The sequence below is a fragment of the Schistocerca gregaria genome, chromosome 7, assembly GCF_023897955.1.
Source record: "Schistocerca gregaria isolate iqSchGreg1 chromosome 7, iqSchGreg1.2, whole genome shotgun sequence".
NCBI classification, from domain to species: Eukaryota; Metazoa; Arthropoda; class Insecta; order Orthoptera; family Acrididae; genus Schistocerca; species Schistocerca gregaria.
In genome coordinates, this window is record NC_064926.1 from 217,103,108 (window position 1) to 217,122,041 (window position 18,934).

The following is an 18,934-nucleotide window of genomic DNA, read 5'->3' on the forward strand; positions in this document are numbered from 1 at the left end:
TTTTCACCCACCTGTACCGTGCTATCCCTCCCCATTCCCCGCACCATTCAACACATTTCTGTTGCAATGTGGCTGGAGGTAGCAGCCATTCGGGTGTGATGTGTGCTTGCTTGTATGAATGTGTGTGCATTTCTATTTTTCTGAAGAACACTTTGGCCAAAACCTTATATGTAACAGTCTTTTATCATGCCTGTCTGCAACTCAATGCATCATCTTTACTTGTGTAGCTGGAATTTTACGGATGACAGAGAGAATTTTACAGATGACAAAGACGTGTTATACCACATATTACTTGACAGAAGGAAGAAAAAAGAAAATACTGCAACTGTCATCAGCAAAGAAGGAAAGCCTGAGTGGGAGGAAGTAGTGGTTTTGAATGTATGGAAAGAAATAGAGGGAGATGAAAGAAATAACACCATTACAGTGGAAAGGATGTATAAACAACCTGGTGAAATAGGAAGAGACCTGCAGATGTTGAATGTAGAGAAAGTTATACTAGAAATGAAAAATGCCACAACTCCTGGAGTAGATGTCATCGCGGTGGAAATGATCGAAGCTATGGGAGCTATCAGAATTCAGTGATTCTATAGAATAATGGGAATAGTGAGGACCTATGGGGATATTCCTTATGATTGGACATTTACAATTATTGTACCTATTTATTAACAAGGGTAGCATAGCATTTAGTGAGAACTACATAGAAATAGCATTACTGTGCCACTGCATGAAGATTTTTGAAAAGATAATTTTTAGGAAAGTCAAGAACGAGGTTGAATTGTATTTAAGAGAACAATAATCAGAACTTTCAACTTGAGGATAAACTATAGGTGCCTTATTTACAGCCAGACAGGTAGGAAAAAATGGGAATTTGGGAAAGATATCACAGTTATGTTCATAAATACACAAAGACAAATGGCACTGTTAGAAGGAAAGAGTTGTGCCAAGATCTGAATAGACTGGAACTGCCAAAAGAGATGCATCTCAGAATCAGAAACATGTATAACAACTGCCTGAATTGTGTTATGTTGGCTGGAAAAAAAAATCAGAATGGTTTAGAACAGACTGAGGGGTTTTACAGGAAAGTGTACTCTCACCAGTACTCTTCAATAAAGTTATGGAAAACATCACAAGCAAAGTTGGCCGAGGGTAAACAGCAGATAATATGAAAATAACAGCATATGAAGACAGTGTAATAATATGGAAAGCAACGAGCAGGGATTCGAAAAACAACTAGGCAAAGACATGGCAGAGGGTAATTAAAGAAACAAGCATGGAAATAAGCTTAACAAAAAGAGAGGTAATAAAAATCAGCAGGGAAAACGATAAAATGAAAGATGTAAATTGTAATGGAAAAATTATTAAAGAAGTAGATGCTTTCAAATATCTAGGAAGTAAGTTAATGAGGAAAGGAAACATCAAGGAAGAATTTCAGGGAGGACAGAAAATTGTCCAAAACTTTATTATTGTGGAACAGATATAATTAGGAATTGGAAAGTACCTGCCAATGTAAAGATCATGATATACATATCATATTATCTACCAATTTTGATCACTGGATAGGAACATTGGACCTGGACACAGAAAGATTCAAATACAATACAAGCAACAGAGAAGCCCTTTCTACAAGGGATCTTGAGTAAGATGAGATGGGACAATACAAGAAATGAAACAATATGAAATACACTTCAAATCAATCCCCTAAAAGGAACTGTGGGGAAAAACAGGCTGAAATGGTTGGGCACATTAAAAGAATGGTTAAAGAATGACAATCAAGAAGAGCTCTGGAATGAACAGAATCTGAAAGACCACAAGCAAGATGGACAGACCAAGTGAAGGATTATGTGAATCAGAGAGAACTGCAATGGGATGAAATGCTGAACAATGGACTGTGGGAGAAAAGACAAGATTATAAGAGGCTCTGTGAATGATCTGCCTAAGCAGAAACATTTTGGGAAGAAGATGAAGAAGAAGAAATGGTGGAGACACTGAAGGGTATGAAAGGAGGTTAGCCACCTAAATTGGATGAAATAAGTGCACAAATGATTACAGCAACAGAAGAGGTGGACAAAAAGTGGCTGTATAAAGTTATGAGAGCTGTGTGGAAGGAAATAAGAACTTCAGGAGACTGGAAAAAGGGAATGCTTGTATTTGCCTTCAAGAAGCGATGCAGAAAGCATTTTGAAAACTACATGGGTATTATCCATATGTGTCATTGAGCAAAACGTTTTGAGAATATTCTGGAGAGAGAAATCCATAAAGCATTGGAAAAGCAGCTCACAAAAGAACAGTATGGCTTCCACTGTATATCTTATGTTTTGCAATGAGACAACTGAAGGATCACCAATATGAGTACAGAATAGATCTACTGATGGTCTTCCAGGATTTGGAGAACGTCTACAACACGGTAACCAGCAGTAATTTGGGAGGCACTAACAAATACAGGGCTAAAGAAGAAGGTTGTGCTGTGGATAAAAGAACTGTACAAGGACAAATGTGGCAAAAGAGGTAGGAGATAGGAGGACAGCAATGTTATTTGCTGATGATTTGTGGTGTGGAGGAACAATGGGAAAGAAGTTGTGCAAATTATAACATTAGTATACACTAAATTCAAACCCAAGAGGACACTGGTTTACATTAGTCACACACAATCTACATTTGTATTAGGCATGGTGTTATTGGATTCCTCTAGTCAGATGATTATGCTCCCATAAACAGCCAATTCCATTTCTTACATAAGTATATTCCTATCCTTGGAGGCCATGAAAGTAATGAATGAATGGACGAATGGAGGTAGGTACCCTCCTCATTTTCCTTGGCCTTTGTCAACCCTTGCTGCCCCCCCCCCCCCCCCCCCTTGCCACCCTCTCCAAACATGCACATAGTCTGTTCTATCATAGTTTAGTTCCCTGTGTCACAAACTGCTAACTTTTGGTCTTTGTATGTGTGCCTCAGGGCTTATTCACAAGGTTTCACAATCCCAAAATACTGAAGCAAAGTAACAGCCACCAACAACACCTGTATGATAGTTTTTTCCTTGGGGGATTGGGGAGGGGGGGTTGAGGGGAGAGCCTATGCCGGAGGTATGAAGCATTTTCAATATTTTGGAAAATGAATGGCAACTTGTAAGTAGCCATAAAAATGTTTCAGTTCCAACTCTGTTAAAAACCTGCCTAATACTGCCATTTAAACCGTTTCTTGAAAGAAAAAAACCTGAATACACTATATATTTTTTTCCTTTTCCTGGAAGCAAGGGGTGGGGGTTTTGCTGCCCCCCCCCCTCTCCCAAGTTGTGGGCACCCTTGACAATGTAACTTCATTGTTGAACATGAGCAACCATAGCCAGCTGTCTGAAACATGTGCAGTGGTACCATATAAAACAAGTTGGTAATCAACATTTCTTTATTATGTTATTTGGATGGTGACTGCAGAAAACGTGATGCTGTGACAACGCACTGCATTTACAGTCAATGGCTGGTGGGGACTGTATTTCATTAGCAGTTATGAATGAAGGAATACAATGAGTAGGATAACAAATGTAAAGCCGTCTTCAACTAAAAGGTTAGTTTAAATGGCACAGTTTTATGTAATTCCTCATCTTCCCTCAACCTTTTACTAGCTTATCCACATGTTTATAAGCTGTTTAACAGACTAATTTGTAATCCAAGCCTTGAAGCAACTTGGTATTATTTCACATAGAGAAAGCATTGCTAGGTGTGAAGATCATTTTAAGTATCAGAGAAAAGCATATGAACAATGGGAATCATATTCTGATTCTTTGCATTCTGAAACATACCCACCAACACATCAATCAACCTATGCAATAAAATTAGACCAACATGCCAAAAAATAAATACAATAACATTTATTCAATATAAACTGATTTATAGTCACAAAAATTGTGATGTAGAGATTCCATTCAAAACTTCAGTACAAAATATATTTAAGACTTAGTGGAATATTTTGTAAAATAAGATCGGGCTTCCTCTATATAGATTCAGCAATAACATGCTGCTGAGATAATAACTTTGAACACAACTGAAGAGGTCTCATCCTGAAACAAACAAAGAACTGAAGTTAATATTATAAGGCACTCAAAACATATAAGAAATTTTACATTATGCTAAGGTATTTATTGTAACTTTAATTTCTGTCACATTACAGAATTGTACAACTAAATAATACTACAAAATAGGTGATAAAATTTACAACATTGGAGCTGGAAATAATTTTTTCTTGACCAAGGAAAGAAAAGGAAGAAAAGAAGAAGAAGAAACTGGAAAAAGAGAAATACAAAGCTAAATTATGAATTCAGTTCAAGTGAGTTGGATTGGATTGTTTTGGAGAGGAGACCAAGCAGCAAGGTCATCGGTCTCATCAGATTAGGGAAGGATGTGGAAGGAAGTCGGCCGTGTCATTTCAAAGGAACCAACCGGCATATGCCTGGAGCGATTTAGGGAGATTATGGGAAACTTAAATCAGGATGGATGGATGCGGGATTGAACTATCTTCATCCCAAATGAGAGTTCAGTGAGCTAACCACTGCGCCACTTGCTCGGTCAGTTCAAGTGAGAAAGACACAAACTGCAGATTGGGATGGAACTTTAACAACATACTTCAGCAATAGAAAAGAAGTATGATAGACCATAACTGAGAACTTGAGAAAAGACAGTACTACAGAAACAGTACAAAACTTTTAAAAGGGACCATCCCAACATTCGTCTTAGGTTACGCTGGAGTACAGTTGAAATGTAGCTTTTTACAACATTCTTTGAAAAAATTCAGTTCATTTCTTGCCAAATGAGGCTTAAATGATATTTTGCATTCTTGATTACTATCTTCACTGGCAGAGTCACTAACACACTGTCTTACCTAATGTGCTGGTATGTTATATGTGCAATCAGTGCATTGTATCATGGAGATAACATACAAATGCCAAAGAATGAGATAATATACAAATGCCAAAGAATTTACACACTCTAACAGTAATTAAGTTGATGTCTGCGGCAGAGGAATCCTCGATGACAATACATCAGCATGTCAGTGTAAGAGACAGGAATTTTGTCTTATCACAAGTAATTCCATGATTGTTGGTGAGGCCATGCCAAACAGCTGCTGATCTGTCCAAATCTCGAGTCTAGCATCAATAATCTGCACAATGTACATACAGAATAACCACTATACCTGCCATTGCACTCACAAGCTATTTCATCAGGGTGTATACATGGGCAAGGAAAAAAAATTTCCACATTTTCCCCAGATTTCCCGGTTGGAAATACACTTTCTCCTGGATGAAAATACACTTTATCTGTGTTAAGTGACAGTATACTTTTCCTAGGCACTGTAAAACTTATCAATTATTAGAATGTTTATGGTTTTCTACACAGACGTAGAATTTGTCAGCGCTTTAGAAAACGAAACCCAGGAGGGAAAAACACTTTTTGGAAAGATTTTTGATGTGCAGCAACATGTATGCTGCATTTTTTCGTGTTACGGAGATTTAAATTCGAATTTCACCAAACAATGCATGTTACTTTCCAAAGCAATGAAATCAGAGCATCACGGATATTCACAGGTCTATGGTGACCTGGCAGTGAACAAAAGCACAATGAGTCTGTGATCACTGAAACAAGGCCACACAAACCTGTCTTATCTCCCAAGTGCTGGTTGGCTGCACACTGCTGTGGGTCCTGTGATGTTGGAGAGTACAGACACTCTCATTTGAGGTGATCAATGGATTACAATCAAACATCTCACTACACAAATGGAAATGACTGCTGGTGGTGCTGACACACTCGTCCACCAGTTTGGGTATTTATTTATTTATTTATGTATACATCTAGTTCTGTAGCACCAAACTGAGGAGCAAATCTCCAAGGTCACGGAACATGTCAGTACATAAAATTACAACATAAAAGTAATAACAGATAAAATAAAATGTTTATTAACAAAAAAAAGTCAAGCTATAAGTTTAAGTAAACCCATTTGAGTCACAGACAGGCACAATGAAACAGACTGCTACATTAAAGCTTTCATACAGTAAGTCCTCCAAAAACAGAAACAGACTGCTACATTAAAGCTTTCATACAGTAAGTCCTCCAAAAACAGAAAACACACATTCACACATTCTTAGCATTTGCAATGTGTATTTTGTCATGTGCCACAAACATGGATACCAGAAAGATAGTTTATCACTGCTACTTTGAGTCAGCTATTCGTAATGGCATAATCTTCTGGGGAAATTCAGCAATTGTCACTAGGCGCCTAGTATTACAAAAGAAAGTAATTAGAAACGTGTTTTGCAAAAACAAAAAAAAAAAAAAAAAAAAGGGGGGGGGGGGGGCGACGACCCTGTCGACCACTGTTAAAAAATTTAAAAATACTATCTATCCCCTCACTTTACATATGTGAGATGGTGGTGTTCCACAAAAATCAACATACACTAGACACTTTCTGTTTTGACCACAACTACAGCACTTGCCACAGAGATAACTTCAAACTTCCAACACATCGTTTAAAACTTTATGCCCAAATGCCAGAGTATATGGGGTTAAAAATTTTCAATAAAATAAAAGGCAGTAATATATTTAAAATGGAGCTTGGTTCACTGAAAAAATTGCTCTTTACTCTTCTGGTGGAAAGTGTTATTATTCTGTCAATGAATTCATTGAGGACAGCTTCACAGTCTGAACACAGGGATTGTATTATATTTATTACTTTATGTACATGTGTAGGTGTAACTTAGAAATGTAAAATATAATGTAAACTTTTGTATTTCTCTTAAAAAAGTTTCTTTTGTAGACCTTGACATGTCTCCTATACATCAAATAAAATGATTTGAAAATTGTACTTAATGAGATGAATACATCACATATCACACAAGCACAACTCATAAACATTGTCACTGTCTACAACTGCCAGGGACTGGCTGTGGATTGTGACTGCATCTGACATGAGCAGAAATCTGCTGAGGTGGGTGGCTGCTATTGAACATTACCTTTTCCAATGCCCAACTCACTGAAAACCTGGTCATCATGAACAACTATATACGCACCCACAGTTACTTTTCCTTTGAAGGCATCACCCAAAAACAAATCCATGGTACAGCAACCTATTCATGGGACTTGTAGAATAGCTCTTCCTAACTACCCAGAATACCAAGCTCCTCACCTGCTTCAGATTCATTAATGACATTTTCATGATCTGGACTGAGGGTGAGAACACCCTATGAAGATTCCTCCAGAACATCAACATCTTCTCCCCCATTTGCTTCACCTGGTACTCCAATCCTATAAGCTCCTTTCTCAATGTTGACTTTCACCTCAAGGATGGTTACATCGTGCCTCCATTACATCAAACCTTCCAACCATGACCAACACTTCCACTTTGACAACTGCCACCGATTCCATACCAAGATGTCCCTTCCCTACAGGCTAGCAACCTGAGGCTATCACATCTGTATTGGTGAGCAGTCCTTCTCATAGTCTGCCAAGAGTCTCACTGAGGCTTTCACAGACCAAAATCACCAACATTGTCCACACACAGGTCTCCCATGCCTTCTCTCTTCAGTCACCTACCATCTCCCACATACCAGCTGTCCAGCCACAAGGGGCACTCTTCTCGTGACTCAGCAGTCAGTATCGAATCACAATCTCTGCCACAGTTTTGACTACCTGTTATCCTATCCTGAAATGAGGAATATATTGCCCACTCCTCATACAGTGGTATTCTGCTACCTACTGAAACTATGCAGTATCCATATCCACTCTTACTCCATCGCTGCTCCCAACCCATAGTCTCATATCCCTGCAATATACCTCGTTGCAAGACCTGTCTCACACATCCTCCCGCTACCACCTGCTCCAGTCCTGCCACAGGCATGTACAGGGTTTGTATAAAATGTAATGAGACTGAGCTTGTGAGTGAAAATTTATTGTAAATATCACTACAACCGCTTAGTACTCTTCAATGTATGACCCTTGAGAGTCAACAATCCACTGCATGCGAGATAACCACGCTTCAAACACTGCTGCAAATGCTGAGTCCAGGATGGCCTATAAAGCCCTTGTCGTGGCAGCTTGGACCTCCCTCAGGGTCTCACAATGCTGCCTTTCTAGTTTGGGGAACAAAAAAAAGTCTGGTGGGGCCTCATCGGGACTGGGTAATCACTGGAACCCCTTTCTTGGCCAGGTAGTTGGTCACCATGAAGCAGCTGTGACTCGGTGTGTTGTCATGATGCAGCTTCCAATCACTGGTGATGGCTGGTCTCACATGATGGACCCTGGCTTTCAGTCTTTTGAGCACTTCGCAATAAAAATCACCATTGACAGTTTGGCCTTGGGGCACAAACTCATCATGAACCATGCCCCCTGATGACAAAAAACACAATCAACATGGCTTTCACCTTCGATTTGCTCACACGAGCCTTTCTGGATGTGGGGATGCCACCGTGTGCCATTCGGCTCTCATGCACTTTGTCTTTGGGTTGTACTGAAACACCCAGGTTTCATCTCCAGTGATAAAATTATCTAAAAATTCCAAATCAGCTTAAAGGCTCTGGGGATTGTCTACGCAGGTGTCAAAACGTGCTTGCTTTTGAACATCTGACAAAATCTTTGGGACCATCTTGGCACAGATCTTCCTTATCGACAATTCTTTGGTGATAATGTTGTGCACTGTCATTTTATCAGCTCTGAGGTCATCTGCTATCATCCTGACACTCATACGATGGTCAGTGTTCAATAAAACACACACATGGTCAACATTTTCATCAGTTTTGCTAGTTGACGGGCATTTGCAGCGGTCCTTGTCCTCAAAGCTGTCCCGGCCCTCTTTAAAGCTCTTCACCCGCCTAAAAATCTGAACTTTTGACATGCAATGATTGCCATAGGCTTGGCAACACATATCCAATCTTTCCATACCTGATTTTCCTTGTTTCACACAAACCTTGATGGAGTAACATTGCTCGATTGTTTGCTGCATGTTGCACCACAGCTGAAGAATCCACTCAATGCATGATGCTGCTGAGACAAGAGTCCGCAGGTGACTGACACGCCGCGCATTTTCGGCCAGACACCCCACACCACCAATCCCCCTGGGTGAGCGTGTGCTGTAAGTACAGTTGCATCGGCAAAAATCAGTCTCATTACTTTTTATACAAACCCTGTACTACCCCATCAAAGGGGTTACCTTTGAAAGCAGCCATGTGATCTACAAACTAAGCTGCAACCATTGTACCACTTTCTTTGTGGACATCAGCACTAATAAGATGTCCATCTGTGTACATGACCACTGCCAAACCATGGTGAAAAGACAGCTGGACCACTCAGTGACTGAACATGCTGTACAACACAATATGCTTCACTTAAATGACTGCTTCAGAGCCTACACCATCAGGATTCTTTTTACCAACACCAGCTTTTCTGAACTGTGCGGCTGGTAACTCTCCCTACAACATGTTCTTCATTCTTGTAACCCCCCTAGCCTAAACATTCACCACTCCCTGTCCTTCACCTACCTATCCCTTTCCCTGATTGTTCCCAGATGCAGTGCAGCATCTTCCCCCACCCCTACCCTGCTATTAATTCTACTCTCCACACCATGCCTCCTCCTTATACCCACCACCCACCCCAGCAGACTGCTGCTCATATCAGATGAAGGTGCAGTCTACAGACGTTGTCCTTTTGCTCTTGTGTGTGTGTGTATGTGTGTGTGTGTGTGTGTGTGTGTGTGTGTGTGATTTCAGAAGGACTTTTTTATCTGAAAGGTTAAATGTTTAGCAGTCTTTTTCATTGTGCCTGTCTCCAATACAACACCTTTCATACTTGAATACTACGCAACACCAGACTTTGTCCCAGTTTCAGTGCAGCAATGTGTTCTTCAATAATCAACACTAATGATACCTGCTCACTAGCAGCTTCCATTTTCATTACTGTGAAGTTCAGCATAATATTGACAGCCCTGGTGTCAAGAAAGGTACTGATTGCTCAATCTGATATGCTGTGCCAGTTCCCACTTCATTTTAGAGTACATTTATTTGGTTGTCAACATAACTTTATAAATAGCACACAGCTATTTTAGATTGTAAAAGGCATTTATTTTCTGTTTTGATCATTTAATCGTTTGTTATGGCTGTTTGAATATCAAGTATCAGATTGATACACGACATCTGACTGTGTTATGTTATAGGGATTTTATTATTTTAGGTGAGAGACAGTTAATCATGGCAAGTTACATTATGGTGTATAAATTCCTCTCCCCCATGAACCAAAGATCTTGCCATTGGTGGGGAGGCTTGTGTGCCTCAGAGATACAGACAGCTGTACCGTGGGTGTGACCACAACGGAGGAGTATATGTTGAGAGGCCAGACAAATGCGTGGTTCCTGAAGAGAGGCAGCAGTCTTTTCAATATTTGCAGGGACAACAGTCTGGATGATTGACAGATCTGGCCTTGTAACACCAAGCAAAACAGCCTTGCTGTGCTGGTACTGTGAAGGGCTGAAAGAAAGGGGAAACTGTAGCCATTTTTCCCTACGGCATGCAGCTTTACTGTACAGATGGAAAAGAGCTCAGATGGAAAACCAGTCCTAAGCAACGAAGAGAAAGCAGAAAGGTGAAAGGAGTAGATAGAGGGTCTACGCAAGGGCAATGTACTTGAGGACAATATTATGGGAATGGAAGAGGATGAAGATGAAATGGGACATATGATACTGTGTGAAGAATTTGACAGAGCACTGAAAGACCTAAGTCGAAAAATGGCCCCGGGAGTATACAACATTCCATTAGAACACTACTGATAGCCTTTGCTTGACAAAACTCTTCCATCTTGTGAGCAAGATGTACGAGACAGGTGAAATACCCTCAGACTTCAAGAAGAACATAGTAATTCCAATCACAAAGAAAGCATGTGTTGGCAGGTGTGAAAATTACCAAACTATCTGTTTTAATAGATCATGGATGAAAAATACTATCACGAATTCTCTACAGACGAATGGAAAAACTGCTAGAAGATGACCTTGGGGGATATCAGTTTGGATTCTGTAGAAATGTTGCAACACACGAGGCAATACTGACACTACGACTTATCTTAGAAGAGAGGTTAAGGAAAGAGAAACCTATGTTTATAGCATTTGTTGACTTAGAGAATTGTCTTGACAATGCCGACTGGAAAAATCTCATTTAAATTCTGAAGGTGGCAGGGGTAAAATATAGGGAGCACAATGTTATTTTATTTATGTTTTATTTACATGTCAAGTTCCGCAGGACCAAATTGAGGAGCAAATCTCCAAGGCCATGGAACGTTTCAGTACATGAAATTACAACATAAAAGTAATACCAGATAAAAATAAATGTTTATGAATCTGAAGATGGTTCAAATGGCTCTGAGCACTATGGGACTCAACTGCTGTGGTCATTAGTCCCCTAGAACTTAGAACTACTTAAACCTAACTAACCTAAGGACATCACACACATCCATGCCCGAGGCAGGATTCGAACCTGCGACCGTAGCAGTCGCACGGTTCCGGACTGCGCGCCTAGAACCGCGAGACCACCGCGGCCGGCGAATCTGAAGAAAGTCAGTCCATAAGTTTAAGTAAACCCAACAATACAATGAGAATCAGCTTAATTTTTCAAGGAACTCCTGAACAGAATAGAAGGAGTGACCCATGAGGAAACTCTTCAGTTTTGATTTGAAAGTGCTTGGATTACTGCTAAGATTTTTGAATTCGAGTGGTAGCTTATTGAAAATGGATGCAGCAGTATACTGCACACCTTTTTGCACAAGAGTTAAGGAAGTCTGATCCAAATGCAGGTTTTATTTCTGCCGAGTATTAACCAAGTGAAAGCTGCTTATTCTTGGGAATAAGCTAATACTGTTAACAAGAAATGACAGTACGGAACATATACAGGGTGTTACAAAAAGTTACGGCCAAACTTTCAGGAAACATTCCACACACACAAAGAAAAAACAAATGTTATGTGGACTTGTGTCCGGAAACGCTTACTTTCCATGTTCGAGCTCATTTTATTACTTCTCTTCAAATCATATTAATCACGGAATGGAAACACACAGCAACATAATGTACCTGTGTGACTTCAAACACTTTGTTACAGGAAATGTTCAAAATGTCCTCCGTTAGCAAGGATACATGCATCCACCCTCCATAGCATGGAATCCCTGATGCGCTGATGCAGCCCTGGAGAATGGCATATTGTATCACAGCCGTCCACAATACGAGCACGAAGAGTCTCTACATTTGGTACCGCGATTGCCTAGACAAGAGCTTTGAAATGCCCCCATAAATGAAAGTCAAGAGGGTTGAGTCGTACTTGTAAAGGCACATGTTCTAGCAGCACAGGTGGAGTATCCCGTATGAAATCATGATAACGTGCTCCATTGAGTGTAGGTGGAAGAACATGAGGCCCAAGCAAGACATCACCAACAATGCCTGCCCAAACGTTCACAGAAAATCTGTGTTGATGACGTGATTGCACAATTGCGTGCGGATTCTCGCCATCCCACACATATTCATTGTGAAAATTTACAATTTGATCACATTGGAATGAAGCCTCATCCGTAAAGAGAACATTTGCACTGAAATGAGGATTGACACATTGTTGGATGAACCATTCACAGAAGTGTACCCGTGTAGGCCAATCAGCTGCTGGTAGTGCCTGCACGCACTGTACATGGTACGGAAACAACTGGTTCTCCCGTAGCACTCTCCATACAGTGACGTGGTCAACATTACCTTTTACAGCAGCAACTTCTCTGACGCTGACATTAGGGTTATCGTCAACTGCACGAAGAATTGCCTCATCCATTGCAGGTGTCCTTGTCATTCTAGGTCTTCCCCAGTCGCGAGTCATAGGCTGGAATGTTCCATGCTCCCTAAGATGCCGATCAATTGCTTCGAAAATCTTCCTGTCTGGACACCTTCATTCTGGAAATCTGTCTCAATACAAACATACCGCGCCACGGCTATTGCCCCGTGCTAATTCATACATCAAATGGGCATCTGCCAACGCCCCATTTGTAAACATTGCACTGACTGCAAAACCACGTTCGTGATGAACACTGACCTGTTGAAGCTACGTACTGATGTGCTTGATGCTAGTACTGTAGAGCAATGAGTCGCATGTCAACACAAGCACCGAAGTCATCGTTACCTTCCATCAATTGGGCCAACTGGCGGTGAATCGAGGAAGTACAGTACATACTGACGAAACTAAAATGAGCTCTAACATGGAAATTAAGCATTTCCGGACGCATGTCCACATAACATCTTTTCTTTATTTGTGTGTGAGGAATGTTTCCTGAAAGTTTGGCTGTACCTTTTTGTAACACCCTGTATATTGAGAAGCCAATGTCAAAATACCCAGACTCGTGAACAGGAGTCGACAAGAGGTTCATGAACTTACACCACTTATTGCCTGAACCGCCCGTTTCTGAACCAAAAATATTCAGTCTTTATATTGACCATCCAGTAGAGGAAACAAAAGAAAAATTTGGAGTAAGTATTAAAATCCAGGGAAAAGAAATGAAAACTTTGAGGTTTGCCGACGACATTGTAATTCTGTCAGAGACAGCAAAGGATTTGGAAGAGTAGTTGCACGGAGTGAACAGTATCTTGACAGGACGACATAAGATGAACACCAACAAAAGAAAAACGAGGATAATGGAATGTAGTTGAATTAAATCAGGTGATGCTGAGGGAATTAGATTAAGAAATGAGACACTTAAAGTAGAGAGGATATAAAATGAAGACTGGCTATGACAAGGAAAGCTTTTCTCAAGAAGAGAAACTTGTTAACATCAAGTATAGGTTTAAGTGACAGGAAGTCTCTCCTGAAAATATTTGTATAGAGTGTAGCCATGTATGAAAGTGAAACATGGACAATAAATAGTTTAGACAAGAAGAGAATAGAAGCTTTTGGAATGTGATGCTACAAGAGAGTGCTGAAGATAAGATGGGTAGATCACGTAACTTATAAGCAGGTACTGAAGAGAATTGGTGAGAAGAGATATTTGGGGCACAACTTGACTAGAAGAAGGGATCTGTTGGTACAACACATTTAGAGGTGTCAAGGGATCACCAGTTTAGTATTGGAGGGAAGCATAAGAGGGAGACTAAGAGATGAATACACTAAGCATATTTAGAAGGATGTAAGTTGCAGTATCTATTCAGAGATGAAGAGGCTTGCACAGCACAGAGCAACATGAAGAGCTGCATCAAACCAGTCTCTGAACTGAAGACCACAACAACAAAAAATTAAACATATTGAAGAAATCAAATGTAAATTGTTTGAAATGGATAATAATGAAGTTAAAGAGGATTTTGTAGGTGAAATGGACACAGATTGTGATGATGAAGTTTTAGTTTGGCTGGGAGATTCATAAACAAAGAAAAAAGGCAGTGATGATGATGATGATGATGATGATGATGATGATGACGACAACAAAGTACTCAAGAAAAATGTCCATTACTATATTGGAAGGAACAAAGACTTGCATTGATGACACAAAAGGTGGAGTCAACATTATAAGTTGACAACTTTGTGCAGTGTTACCACAAATGTGCACAGTTTGTCTGTCGTTACATATTTTGCAATGATCAATGTGAGTCAAATCAGTACACAAGGAATTTATTTCAGCAGGAATGACAATTGTGTCAGGAGAAAAAGATTTCTGAACCAATTGTCTTATGTATTAATTTTGACTCATTTTGTCTGAAAAAGTTTGGATACCTCAGGAAATGATGTGGATCCTCAGCAAAGGCTAAAACATTTGAATTAAAAACAATCTTAGTTGCAATTTATTTTTTTACCAAATATGCATTTTGCCTTCATGGGGCACCTTCGGATTATCTTAAAATTGTTTTCTTTCACAAAATTTTAACCACTGTAAAATGTCTCTGTGCTAGATTCAAGCACGTGTTGAATCAGATGAAACTGCAGAGACCTTAATAATGTCGTACCTGTAGGCCAGAATGGTGCAATGATAGGACCACACTCACAAAAGGGTAAGAATGAAGGGTGGTGTTTAATGTCCTGTTGACATCAAGGCCATTAGAGACGGAGCACAAGCTTGAACTGATTTAAGGATGAGGTGGGAAATCAGCCATGTCCTTTCAAAAGAACCATCCTCGCATTTGTCTGGAGAGATTTAGGGAAATCACGGAATAACTAAATCAGCATGGCTGATCGTGGCTTTAAACGGTCATCCTCCTGAATGCTAACCACTGCACCATCTCTCTTGGTCAAGAGCAAGTGTCCACATTTAAACATAATACAATATCAATGCCACTGTAACTTCAAGGCAGGAGTATGGCATATGTTGGCATCTCTGTGTATTATGTTTAAATGTGTGTACTTTTTTGAGAGTGTGGTCCTACCACTGCACCATTCTGGCCTACTGGAACAATTTTATTAATTTCTCTGCAGGTTCATCTGATCTAAGGCATACTTCAATATAACAGAGAACCTTTTTATGTTTTTTAAATATTGTAAAAGGAAAATTTTAAGATAATCTGAAGACTCCTCACAAAGGCAAAACATGTGGTTAATATATTGTAAGCAAGACCTTTTTTAATTCAAATATTCTACATACAGTTGCTGTACCAGATGTAGTAACGGAATTTGTGATAACGTAAGGCACAAACAACAGTACAGCCACAATTACGCAAAGTTTATTCATCTACCTCATACAAGCGAAGAACAGTTGAGAACATAGACATAAACACGGAAACAATCCAGGTACTGATACAAGCAGTTGCTAACAATAAACAGGAACACAATATGAGGCAGAATGCCTGTTGCACAGTGCTTATAAAGTGGAGGGCTCTGGTAGATGGTGTTATGAATGCCATGCCATGTGCACAAGTCATGCAGTCCACCGCAGGTAACCTGTGGTAGAGGGCATGTGCAGAGGCCATTAGTGGTATATTCAAAGTGTAGAGCATCAGTGTCCTGGTGCTGTGGTGCATATTAAAGAATTATGTACAGGGTTATAGCAGAGTCTACGATATTTTATGAGCCTAAAACATTACAGGCCAACATTTGAAAAAGAAGCAGAAATAATGTAAATGGAACTGGGATGAAGAAGAAAATACTTTCATTAAACAGTCAGTCAGACGTTGTATGACCCACAATACATTTAATTGAAAGGGTAGTAAACTTTGATTCACACATGGTGTCTGCAATATGTATCACTGAGATCCCACCCATATCAGTCTCTGTTGGTCCATATCTATTGCCGCAAATAAGCTATAAAGACGACTTACAAGTAATAACAGCTGCATGGCATGAATACATGGGTTGGACATTGAGAATCACCTTGGCTGACCCTTTTAATCATCACTAAGATGAAACTAATGGTTCTCCCTGAAGTTCTTAATAAGTTACCTTTCAAAGCCTTCACATATTGTTGCCTATGTAAAAATAAACAGACATTTTCTTGACTGGTTAGTACATTTGTCCCATCCATTATCTAACCAACATCTAAAACATCTAAAATCAACGCCTACAAATGAAACAGTATGCCACACACCCAAGTTACATCATCTACTAAACAATAAATGTGTCTAATTTTCAGACTACTTAATTAATGGTGAAGTTTTGAATTTTATAAATTGTTAGGTGGAACATGTACTTACTTACTCAGCTGCTGCCAGAACAGCATTTTCTACCACCTCTTTGTTTCGCAGCCAGTACTGTTGGAGACGTGCAAGCCACTGCTGCCAGTACTTCTGGCAATCATCAACTGACAGCATAAAGAAATTAGCTGGGGAGCCATCACTATAAGCAACCACAATGAGACCACCTTGTACCTGTATCAGGCATATACAATGTTAGATGAAATGACACTCATCATATTCTTCCATGGGGAAATGTCTACTTCAAGTAATTACTTCCTATCAGTATAAAATACAACATACAAAAAATGAACACTTCAATACTGACTCACTATACATGTGTCACACACATTACCCACAAATATGAATCATTATTTTTTTTCTTCAAAAAGCAAGCAGTTACAAATAAATGTATAAGAAGTTTCTTCGTGATCTGTGCACATGATTCTTAAATGTTATTCATTGTTTCTACTATGATTACCTTCTTGTACTGAGGTTTCACATATACAAAACACAACACTGATGGTTACAAATGCACATGAGCATATGTTAAAACAGCAAATATCATCACTGCTAAATACAAGATTGTCAAATTTCAGTTGAGCAGCTCTACAAAAATAATGATATGTACCCTACTGCCTACCATCTGACTGTAACAAAAAAACTCATTACTAAACTTTAAGTCCAACCAGTGTGTTTGTTCATGCAAACTCCTTTATCTCTATAGAGATTTCCTAAAGTTAGTCTGCTGCATGACCTTTACTTACCCCCAATTCAAATTAAGTTAATGCTTACAGCACCTGTGGTGTTTCTGATACAGAGACAGGTGCCATTTAGCCTGTTCTCATGTAGGAGAACTCATGCAAATCAACGTGACTGAGTATGGATTTGGTACATACATTATGCAATTAAAGGTATCTGGACACCCCCCAAATATGTATGTTTTTCATATTAGGCACATTGTGCTGCCACCTACTGCCAGGTACTCAATATCAGCGACCTCAGCAGTTATTAGACATTGTGAGAGAGCAGAATGGGGCACTCAGCGAAACTCACGGACTTCGAATGTGGTCAGGTGATTGTGTGTCACTTATGTCATACGTCTGTACATAAGATTTCCACACTCCCAAACATTCTTAGGTCCACTGTTTCCAATGTGATAGTGAAGAGGAAACGTGAAGGGACACATACAGCAAAAAAGCATAGAGGCCGACCTCGTCTGTTGACTGACAGAGACCACTGACAATTGAAGAGGGTCGTAATGTGTAATAGGCAGACACATATCCAGACCATCACACAGGAATTCCAAACTGCATCAGGATCCACTGCAAGTACTATGACAGTTAGGTGGGAGGAGAGAAAACATGGAATTCATGGTCAAGCGGCTGCTCATAAACCACACATCCCGCCGGAAAATTCCAAACGGCACCTCGCTTAGTGTAAGGTGCGTAAACATTTGACGATTGAACAGTGGAAAAATGTTGTGTGGAGTGACAAACTGAGGTACTCAATGTGGCGATCCGATGGTAGGGTGTGGGTATGGCGAATGTCCGGTGAACGTCATCTGCCAGCGTGTGTAGTACCAACAGTAAAATTCGGAGGCAGTGGTGTTATGGTGTGGTCTCGTTTTTCATGGAGGGACTTGTACCCCTTGTTGTTTTGTGTGGTACTATCACAGCACAGACCTACACTGATGAATTCGGGGATAGCAATTGCATCTTTCAACATGATCGGGCACCTGTTCATAATACACAGCCTGTAGAGGAGTGGTTGCACTACAATAACATCCCTGGAATGGACTGGCCTGCACAGATTCCTGACCTGATTCCTACAGAAAACCTTTGGTAAGTTTTGGAACACCAACTTCTTGCCAGGCCTCACTGACTGACATCAATTCCTCTCCTCAGTGCAGCACTCCATAAAGAATGGGCAGCCATTTCCCAAGAAACCTTTCAGCACCTGTCTGAACGTATACCTGCGAGAGTGGTTCAAATAGTTCAAATGGCTCTGAGCACTATGGGGCATAACATCTGAGGTCATCAGTCCCCTAGACCTTAGAACTACTTAAACATAACTAACCTAAGGACATCACACACATCCATGCCTGAGGCAGGATTCGAAACTGTGACCGTTGAGTTCGCACGGTTCCAGACTGAAGGGCCTAGAACCGCTCGGCCACACCGGCCGGCACCTGTGAGAGTGGAAGCTGTCATCAAGGCTAAGGGTGGGCCAACACTATACTGAATTCCAGCATTACCGCCGAACTTGTAAGTCATTTTCAGCCAAGTGTCTGGATACTTTT

General features: G+C 40.2%; 1 protein-coding gene across 1 annotated transcript in view; it reads right to left on the reverse strand.

Moving 5' to 3' along the window:
* Positions 1 to 3,847: 3,847 nt before the first annotated feature.
* LOC126281495 (mitochondrial genome maintenance exonuclease 1-like) overlaps positions 3,848 to 18,934 on the reverse strand; it is a 54,455-nt gene continuing 39,368 nt past the window's right edge. The window contains exons 4-5 of the mRNA XM_049980502.1: positions 16,654 to 16,827; positions 3,848 to 4,051 (exon numbers count right to left, since the gene is read on the reverse strand). Of these exons, the coding sequence (XP_049836459.1) occupies positions 16,654 to 16,827 (174 nt within the window). The 3' untranslated portion in view covers positions 3,848 to 4,051. The remainder of the gene's footprint in view (positions 4,052 to 16,653; positions 16,828 to 18,934) is intronic.